Source organism: Melanaphis sacchari, unplaced genomic scaffold (genome assembly GCF_002803265.2).
Source record: "Melanaphis sacchari strain LSU unplaced genomic scaffold, SCAv2.0 Contig28_pilon_pilon, whole genome shotgun sequence".
NCBI lineage: Eukaryota > Metazoa > Arthropoda > Insecta > Hemiptera > Aphididae > Melanaphis > Melanaphis sacchari.
This window is the reverse complement of record NW_020271162.1, coordinates 1,762,545-1,773,931: the sequence shown is the minus strand read 5'-3', so window position 1 is coordinate 1,773,931 and position 11,387 is coordinate 1,762,545. Positions and strand designations below refer to the sequence as shown.

Below are 11,387 nucleotides of genomic sequence, written 5' to 3'. Positions count from 1 at the left end.
CAGCACCAATGCCGCAGCGACCGCCACGCTCACGAGTTTACGTGCATAATATGCGCGTTATTATTACGGACATTCCGTGTCGGGCTCGCGCGTATACGCCGTGCAGTGTGTATGTGTGTGCGCGCGCACTGCTGACGAAGGCAGCGGCGGCGGCAGCACCGACGACTAATACGCAGCGACGGTGGTAATGGTATGGTATAATGCCGAGGACTCGTTTTGGTCGTACGCCGCCGCCGCCAGTCGGTCGGCCGCCGCCGCTGTTCTCCCGCCCGCCGGCCCACCGCGGCTTTGTACATCGCTTCAGCGGACGCCGCTTCGCAATCGGTGGCGGCGGCAACGAATGCTACGACTGTATACGACTACGGCGACGACGATGGCGGCGGCGAACGCCGTTTTTACAAAACAACCAGCTATATTATAATATGGTCGGCGGCCTTCCCGCGCCGCTCGTCCCGCAACGCCACAGCCGCTCTACACACAACAACACTACCGTCACAGTGTTGCCGACACCGACCTCTCTCGTCGTCGCTGGCTTACAAGCTTTAATAATAATAATAATAATAATAATAATAATAATAATAATAATAATAGTAATAATAAGGAGAAGAAGAACATTATTATGATAATGACGACGACGTAGTCCTTAAATAAAATAAATATACCTATGTATATATATATAAATATATATACATTTATATATACATAAATATTATTATTCGTAATAATATAGTTAAATAGTTCGTCTGGTTTTATTTTAACGTTTTTAAGAATTTTTAGTAAAAATTCGAACGGCGCGCATTACGCGATAAATAACGCACGGTGAAAAAATAATTTCGTAATAAATACATACAACTGCGTCTGTACGCGCATGCACGCGTATATTTTACATAACTTTATTATATTATTATGTACACATTTATATTCTATAATATTATATATGTAATATATAAATGTTTGTAATACATGAATACAACTGCAACGATAATGCAACGCGTACCTACGTCATATTCTAATATAATATTATAATCGTTGTTCGGTTATAAACGTGATTGGGATTGATACATATATATATATATATAAATATTATATAGTGCTGGAAAAAAATATGCGTAATGTTATGGGAACAAAGTATGCGTGATAATAATAATAATAATAGTAATGATAATAAAAATAAAAATTGAATAGAAAAACAAAACAAATGTTTTCATGCGAAAGATAACAACGTGCACAGTGCCTGATACAGGAAAATAAGGTCTCGCAGAATATTTAATCACGTTATCAAACGCGATAAATCCTGTTGGGATATGTTTGGGTCTTTTTGTTTGAAAATGAGGACGATGATATTTTTTTGAAAATAAGCGGGCTTTTCACGGACGGTAGACGGGTATAATAGTATTATTATTACTATTATCATCTCGTCACTATACCACGGCGCACCTAACGGCAGGCCTCATTGCCAGCAGTGCAGGCAACTAGTAACGTGTTAACGCGCTTGCGCGTATTTGTAAGAGTGTGTGTATATTTGTATGTGTGTATGTGAATTAAAAAATACAGTAAACCGACACAAAAAAATCCCCGCCATCCGCTTGTCCTTATTTTGTACACGACGGCGACGTAAATACACATTATATATATCTTTCGGCGGCAAACTTGACTTATTATCAGTGACACAAAAAAAAAAAAAACCATGATATACTCCTACTACGCTGTTGATCCTGTAAAATAGTAAACAAAACAAAATTTTACATAAAAATGTCTTCTAGTTTTGTTTTAAAAATCGGTGTCAAGACAAAAATTGTTGTGTGCACGCTACTCTCTGTGCTAGCTATTGTATTGTAATAGCTAGACAGCTCATGTAAGGCCATGGTAAATTGATAAAACGTTCGAAAGATAAAAATTATTATTATAATTGTTATCATTATAGCGATGTAATAATAATAAAAAAAAATAATAATTATGTATTTTAAGTATCGGTCATAGGACTCTTATTTCTGTTATGTCGGTTATTCTTATTTCTAAAGAAACAATAAATTGCAAAAATTTTATGCGTCAACTTCATACAAAATTTAGCTAGGGCTATTATGGGAAAACCATTTCGATTGAGCAAATAACGAGTTATTTCGTAAATAGATTTTTATTTCTTTTCGCGCCGACCTTTGGGTTTATTTTTGTCTTATAAATATGAAACAATTATAAATAAACTTCTGCGTTTGGGTTATAACGTCTTCTTCTCGAGTGATTTTTAAAAAACTGTGTGATTTTCTTGAAGTATAATAATGTATTAAGATTTATAAGTTATGAGTAAAAAGTATGTGCTTTTTAGCCGTATTGTCGTGTTATTATAATATTTTAAACGTTTAAACGTGGCCATTTAGTAATGTTATTTATCTAATGTGTGGAGTGTGTTTTAAATGTTTTGATGTATAAAATAGTCGTCGACGAAGTAACCGAAGGCTGTTGAGGAGATTTCCCGAGGTGTACGGTGGAGGCGTAGGCTTGACCGAGAATTGGTAGGTGGTAATAGAAATGGTGGTAGTGTAGTGGTAGTAGTAGTAGTAGTAGTAGTAGTAGTAGAAGTAGTAGTAGAAGTAGTAGAAGTAGTAGAAGTAGTAGTAGTAGTAGTAGTAGTAGTAGTAGTAGTAGTAGGTGTAGTAGTTTTAGTAATAACGATACGATAAGGCCGGGCGAGTCGATGGTGAGGCGGCGGGAAAACCAGGTGTACACGTTATACGTGCGTATATTATAATTGGTAGGTGGCGATGGTGGGTGAGTAGCAAAGAGCGGTGGGCGCGACGACGAGGACGTGCGGTGGAACGGATGGGGAAAGGGAATGGTGCTACGACGGCGGCCGACCTCGGTTGGGCGCTATCCGCGCTATGGGCATGTGGAGAATCTTAAAGCTATCACGCTTCGGTCGGACGGCCATCTGAACTTCGGCCGAACACTTTCAACCGAACCGGTCGAGACGCGACCGCCGCCACAACAGAAGCGAGCTTTTGCCGCGACAGAATGACCAAAAACCTAGAGATCCTACGCGGTATTATAAATCGAATCCGAAATCGTTGCAATCGAAAGACGATTGCAATCCGATTCGGCGATAAGTCGCCTGCAAGACGGTACGTGTCCGTCGTGTCAAGAGTCTAGGCTGCAGCGATACGAGTCCAAGGTGTTTTGCGTTGCTCGCATAGTTTCACGTGAGCACGTGCATACGATTGCCGTCGTTGATAAACGCACACGGTACACCCAAAGTTCGAGCCGAACGTGGATAATACCGTGGAACAGCGTACCATACACCGACAAAGTGTAATAGACAATAACGAAATCGCAAGAGATAAGTGGTAAAAAAAACAACAACAAAAAAAAAATAAAAATAATCGGCGATAAGAGTCGCCGTTGCGCGTGCGCTCCTACGTAGGTTGCACGTGGTGATAAAGTATTACATGTATGGTATCCTCGTCGTACTATAAAACCACACACGTCATGCACGCACATTATTACAATATATATATATATATATATATATATACATATAATTCAATGCGACGCGCTACCGCCGTTTTTGGTTCGGCCTTTGGATTCGACTGCAGTGGCGGCGGCGGCGAGAGCGCGCTGTCGGCCACGCTTGTTTAGATATTACAAAAATATGCGCGCGGACGGCTAATGGTGGCGGTGTGATCCTCCGCTGCGGCGGCGGAGGAGGAGTAGTCGGGTGAGCAGTGTATAGTAACGGTACGAGTGTGGCGGTGGTGGGGAGCGGTGCGCGCGGACGACGATATCGCGACTAGTGGGCCGCCGGTGACGGCCGTCCGGTGAGGCGGTGCGGGGCGGGCGAGAAGTGGAAAATATATTATACACATACATTATATACTATATAGTTATAGCGCGTGCGTGCGTGCGTTTGTGCATTGGTGTAAGCGGAGGAAGAAGAAGTGTACTGTGCCGGAGGTGGGTGGCGGCGGGTCGGTGGGTGAACGCTGGCAGCGCGGCAACCGTGGCGGGGGTAACAGCAACAGCGAAGGAGCGTCGTCAACAACAGCGGCGGCGGCGGCAGTGTTATTCACGAGTAACGCGCCGTGGCGTTCCATAGCCCTTCACTGTACGTCAGCTCGTTCGAGCGCTCTCAAACACGTCTCGCCGTTTGCGCGCGCCAGAATTTCAATTCCTGCGTACAGCGCACGACGATTGTTCATCTCGATTATTTTTTTTTTTCCGCGTCAAATCCGTTTCACCGGTAAAGGTTCAACAAGAAATTTAATTTTTTTCTACCGTCATCCAAACGGACCGCGTTTGCGATAATATTTAAATTTTTTCCAAACCGTCACCGACGACTGGCAGGGGCCCGTCCGACAACCCGTATATTATTATATATTTATAATATTATATACTATACACACTGTCGTCTACCGCGGTATAATATTGAATTTTACCACGATCGTTGTCGATACTGTCATCAGCCGAACGACGTTTGACTCGGGATACACACACACGTCTGTCCGTCCATCAGTCACGACGGAGTTTCACGCAGACACCCGGTGGACGGAAACCACTGTCATCGCAGGCGTTAGCGGTATATGATGTTGGCCCGGCGCCGAAGACGCCGATACCGACGTGACAACGCCACAGCGACCGTAAGGAAGACAGTGATCAGTAGAGCAGCACCAGCAGCAGCAGCAGCAACAGTACCAGAGACAGAGACAGAGACAGAGACGTCCACTGTAAGACACATCAGCAACAGCAGTGACCGTGCATTAGTGACAAGGAGCAGACATGACAACGACGGTGGGTCTGTTGTCGCCTTTGTTGCCTCCGTCCGCGGTGACCGCAGCCGTAGCCGAAGAGCACCAGCAACAGGATTATTATTACGTGCCGCAGCCGCAGCCGACGCGCGTCGTACGCATGAAAATGTGGAGTGACGACGACGACGAAAACAATTATTGCGCCGACGACAATTCGACGGTGAGCATAAAATATTATTTTTACGATTATTGTCATTAGTTATTAATGGTTTGACTGGAATCTGGTAACTTTAAGACGTGGGCGCTTGGCAGTAATATAATATATTTTGTTTGCAATCGTTAGTGTGGCGGAAGTGGGTTATATTCGTGTTGAATAGTGGGTGTGAGTAAAAACGGAAAAAAAAGGGTTGACGAAAAACAAGTGGCTTGGAAGCAAAGAGGCTCGTGCGCGAAAGCGAACCCGCGCGATTCAAAGTTCCCGCCAACCGTCGTCGACGTCGTCGCCGCCGCCGCCGCCTGATCCACCACCGCCTCCTCCACCGTCGCGGGGTAGTCGGCGGCAGCGACGACGGTTCGCGTGGAAAAACATGTGCGTGATGATAACGACGTCTTTTTTTTCCTTTTATGTTTTATCGTTTACGGGTGATAACTCGTTGATGTTGTTTGGCTTTTATTCGCACATCGGCTTTCTACTGTTCTCGCCAAATTAAAGCTTTTTTGTCTCTTGAGTAGGGGGGGGGGAAAGAAGGGATTTACAGTGTACACGTCTTGCACCGCGTTCAGATATAATATTATTTAAATAATGTTTAATGGGTCTAGTATATTGCGTTGCTGTCCTGTTGTGTTTTGTTATTACGAGTATTTGTGTATTGTAATATAATAATTATATAATATGAATATTTTATTTTTATTTTGTAGACATCGATTTGCCGATATTTCTTTTAATGCGTATAAAAAGCAAAAGTGTGTCACGTATTAAGAGATAATATCGGAATCGATTGATTTTAATTCGACCGGAAAATCGCTACGTCGAACTACCGTAGGTAGGTATCGCGTGGGGTCGCTGTTATACGGCAACGGTGGTCAGTGGTTTTAACGATTTTGCGCGGCGACCAAATGGGTGCGCAGAATGGGTCGGTTCGAGTCTGGGTGATTATTAATTAACGGCGGATCGATGATGTGGGACTCTCTTCCATCGGAGGTGTCCGCCATAATATATTTTTATCTTGTACCGCATTATTGATATTATTACCATGATTACACGAGTGGTGACTTTAATACCAGTGTTTTTTTTTTTTTTTGGAGCACATAGTGGTACATAATATTGTGTTATTATAGAACCTAATAGATAGTTATCGTTATTGTTATTGTTGTTTTTGTTGTTGTTGTCGTTATCGCCGTAATTGCAGTTGTACTCTTGTCGTTGGTGGCGGTGGTGAGTCGTGGTGTTAGTGTTTGGTGGTGGTATTCGTACAGTGGTAGTAGAACGGCATATTAGAAAGCAACGTAGTACGACGCGGCGGCGCGTAGGTTGATACCGTGGTGGTGGGGGAGAAAGAAGTATGTGGAGAAAGTGTGTTAACGACACGCCACCGTCGTCGACGCTATATAATTATAATAATAATATAATATTGTAACGAATAATAATAATAATATTTGACATGGGTTAGTTGAGGATACTCGTTGCAAAAATACGTCTCAAATTCGATGTAAACACTATTCCAACATGGCGCATATCATCGCAGTATTGTTACGTCAAGTATTTTTGAAGATAGTTCAATGATCGACGTATGGAGAACGATCGATTTTCTAATAATTATAATTTCATTATTCCGTACGCTATAGAATACTGTATTGTGGGTAAAAGAGCTTAGCTATTTTATATAGGTACCTACGCTTCTAGGACTTAAACGTTGTACAATATAAGTTTATTTTTTGGTCGGGTTTCTTCGGCGTAGGGAATAGGATTACCCGTAATAGTAATAAAGATCGAAAATACAATTTGATTATGTAATTACATTCGTTTAGGCCATGTGTGTAAGACTCTCCGTGCACCTATTGTCGTTAGGAGACCGTTACCGACGTTGAGAAGGGGTGTAGGTATTTATCCCTTCGCGAAACCCGTCCCACGCACAGAAGCGCCACTGCCTCCACCTCCATCGACGTCCGACAACAAAAATGTTTAATATCGAAACGGACGTTTCATAGAACTGCCGGTGCGCGTTTCGGGCTTATGAGTTATCGTGTCGTGTCGTGTTTTAGACGCCAAGTTAAATAGGAAGTCTGTCGGGCGCAGAGAAGAGAGCAATAATATCTTCTACCGTATGTATTGTGCATACTTCGATAAATATAGTGTGCGGGTATTCACGAGACTTCTGGGAAATCTCGGGGTGGCTTCCGTAATTGTAATAATTTCAGTTTTATCTCTACGTTACCGTCCTGCGTAGGTAGAATTACAATAACAATGGTACTACACGAGTATACCGTAAGGAAGGTAGCAGGGGTTTATTTTTTTCAATCGACAGTGCTTTATCGAGGTTCACCGTGGTGTCCTAGTTAATTGGGTTTCGCAGTTTTCCCGACCCATTTGAACGGACGGTTATAGCATGGTAGGTACCGACAATTTAATGAAAACGTTTTCCTTCCACACAATGTCCGGACGCCATCTATACGGCTACTCCGAGAAAGTAATACACCGAAGTAGTTACCAAATCGGGCGGGCAGATGGCGTCGTTGGATTGTGTGTCGAGTCGACCAGCAGCAACACGTAGATTGCGAACGCGACGTACAACGGGAAATCTAAAAAAATAAAATAAATATAATATTATAATATTGTCTTATTAAATTTAAACATTTTTTTTTTTTTTTAAACACTGCACACTGTGCTTTTAATACGAATACATTTTAAACACTGAATTAGATAAATAACATATTTTATTTTATATTATCAATATATAATTATTTATTTATTTATTTTTAATTAGGTAGATACAAATGTAGGACATTTTTGTATTTTTATCTGTACATCTTAATCTAATATTTCAATAAATTTTCGCATAAAATTACGAGAGCTTATAATTTTATTGTTTTTAGATTATTTGTTAAACTCATATTATTATTTTTACGATTCATTTTTCAACAATGGTTTTTATAATTGAAATTAATTTTACTGTGTTTTCTGAAATTACAAATAATTGATTAGTTAAAATGTTTTTATAAAGGCCGGGTATTTAAGTAAAGTATAATCATAAAATATTTACATGATTAAAATATTATTGTATGGAATGTATGTTATAATGCAATGTATTCACTTAATACATATTTGATATCATAAGATTTCTTAAGGTATTTTGTACTGTATTGTAGACTTGTAGATACACTACATTCGTAATAAATGATTTATTTCATACTAATATTAATAAATTTATGGTACAAAATGTCGTGTCGTTTAAATCGGAACAATAGCTGAAATCAAATTTGAAATATAAATAATAACTTTACAACAATTAGCATTATTACATTTATATTTTATAGCAATATTTAATATAAATTATCTAATATTTTTTTTTTTTTTTTTTTGCCAACAGAATAGTTTCTTATTACTGAACAACATGGGCATTCATGTTTCTCCGATGACAACGATAAATACAAACATGTCAAATGAAACTGGCAGTGAATCAAATGCATGTAAAAGACGATTATCCTCGTCATTAGAAAATGATCATATTCCTAAGATAGCAAGGCGTATGCATAATAACGAGGAACTTTTGCAAAATGATCATATTGTCGATCAATTGGATACGGCGTCTCGACTAGACGACGACGATGCAACATCATCGATTGTTGCTGCTATAGCGTCTGTCACTGATGATTCAGATTGCAGTATTGACGATGACGATGACGACGATGACGATGATGATGACGATGACGACGACGACGATCAATATTTGCCCGCTGGTAGTCTGTCACTATCCTCGTCCAACAGCAACAATGTCACCAATTCCACAAATTCTTCTTCATTATCGACACTATCGCCCTCCCAACAGCATCACAATCAGAACCACTGGAGGCAAAATCACCAGCAGCAGCAAACTATCAAATGCGACACTAACGGTAAGTGTTATTTGGACTTAGGTAGTGGTGGTAGCAGCACAACGTTGACAACAACCATGGCTACAGTACAACCACGAATCAACAGTGAACCGGAATGTTGTGAACTGGGACGTTGTGTACCTTCGACGCAGTGTTACAGACGGCGTAGAGCCGCAGTGTTTGATGCTTCAATGCGCAAATTAGGAAAATCAAGTGGTGGGTCTGGAAATAACAGCTCACAACAAAGCTGCGAAGCTGGACTCCGGAGGTCCGTGCTCATTTGCAACACGCTAAGATTGATTGAGCGTGAAATGTCACGAGAAGCTGCTGCCGCAGCGCAACAGGCTCAACAACGGCGTTGCTGTACATCGACAACGTCGAATACGTCACAGCAATTGATCCAACAGCAACAAATCGATGTTTCACACCAACACAACAACAATAACAGACGATCTCCTACACCATATCCCTCGGAATACAGAAATGGCCGACCGGAAATGATGGTTGACCACAATAGCAGTAGCAGTAGCAGCAGCAGCAGTAGTAGCAGCACTACAGATTCCATAGATTCTGGTGTCGACGATGAATACTATTACGACGAAGATGAAGACGATGATGATCATCATAGCCATACCACAGTAATGGCAAATAATCATCAAGATCTGAATAATCATCATCTCCAATATTACCATTTGAACGGAAGCATCGAAGATTGTGATAATTATATTCATTCTGATGATTATGACGAAGACGATGACGACGAAGACGATGATGACGAAACTAATAATTCACCTTTGACGGAACTACAAATTTATGATAACAGTTTCAATAACAAAAGAAACACGGCGTTGAGTATTGGCGATCACCATTGTGACGATAACATGCTACCATTAATGGGTAATAGTAACACAACGACAGTTACATCAATCGATTGGGGTTCAGTCCTAAGTTTGTCATCGTCGAACAGCAGCAACAACAATGGCAATAATTCGCAGTCTACATCGCCAACTTCAATTACACTGATGAACAACATGGATAGCGATTGCGATGATATCACAACGATAATATCTTCTTCAAATCTAGATCGCAAATCCCAACAGCACAAACGTAGGAGGCGACACTATAAACATCATTACCATAATAATCAAATGCATACAAAACACAGACATCACCATTCCCATAACCATCAAAGGTCGCAAAAACGTCGTGAGCGTGGAACAGCATCATCATTACCAATGTCAAAAAACAGGACATCAAATTATCAAGTTCTGTCGCAAGTAGGTCCTTGTAATAATGAATAGATTATCTACTTTGTAACCGCAATAATACGCTCATTGGAAATTTGCTTCAAATTTTAAAAAGCATCAACACTTAGGTGTCTGGCTTTGATATTACAATGGCAAACTATATTTACCTAGATGTTTACACGTGTACCTGATAGATCACATATTATATAATTATTGAATGCCTACTTTTAAAGGTACGGATATGCAAATAGCAACCAACAAGGATGGCTGTGTAATATTATAACCATCGGGCAGCTCAATTATTATTATTATTTTTTAATTTTTATGTAGGTTATGTTATACTTTATTATCTTTTATAGTATATATTTATGCGGACGTATGTTTTTTTTCCAAAATAAATTAACAACCAAACATTACTAAATTTCCATCATAACACTTTCACTTTAACAATTTGATGTTTTGCAATAAATATATATGAATGCGTTGATATTATGTCATATGATATGTTAAGAGACTCTTGTTACCATTTTAAAAGTTTTATATATAATATAGTATATATATATAAATTTATATATATATATTATAATTATTATTATTATTATTATTATTATTATTATTATTATTATTGTCGTATCGTAATATTAGACTATAAATAATATATTACAATCATTCGTTTTATAGACGACTTAGGTTCCAAATTTAAATTACAGATAAAAACCCCTCCCATAACAAAAAAATTACCAATTTATTATCAAATCTTTTATAATATTAATATAAATTTTATCCGTACACCTTTAATTTTTAATTGAAACTAATGTTATTCAATACGCAGTTTAATATAATAACATTTTATTTTATCTAATGCGGCCTATTTTGTATTTGACAATTTTTGATACTAAATGTATCATCATATCCGTCCATAGATAATGAAACAGAAGATAAAAATTATCAACTTACAATAATTAACAGTTATATCTGAACAAATTTAATTTATCGTCCAAATAGTAACATTTGTTTTTTTTTTTTTTATCAAGATCTCTTTTCTTTTAAAACATTTATTTACATGTATACAATCATTTTGTTTGGTTTTTTTTTTAATAAGAATTAGGGTTTTGGTTTATACTGTAAATTAAAAGTTGTGTTGTCTACAAATTCAATTATGTACTTATTAATAAAATTACTTTGTAATTACAGTATTATTAATTTAAATAATAAAATATATAAATATGTTAAAAAAGCAATAATAATAAGTAAATTAAATTAATTTTTACTATCTGAATGCACTGATGATGTTTGTTAATAATAGTAAAAT

The 11,387-nt window shown here is 38.8% G+C and overlaps 1 protein-coding gene across 1 annotated transcript; it reads left to right on the top strand.

Moving 5' to 3' along the window:
• Positions 1–4,043: 4,043 nt before the first annotated feature.
• On the top strand, positions 4,044–10,606 carry LOC112595616 (phospholipase D C-like). The gene is made up of 2 exons (XM_025340888.1): positions 4,044–4,956; positions 8,324–10,606. The coding sequence occupies exons 1-2, from the start codon at positions 4,768–4,770 to the stop codon at positions 10,127–10,129; spliced, it is 1,995 nt and encodes a 664-aa protein (XP_025196673.1). The 5' UTR covers positions 4,044–4,767; the 3' UTR covers positions 10,130–10,606.
• The last annotated feature ends 781 nt before the right edge of the window (positions 10,607–11,387 follow it).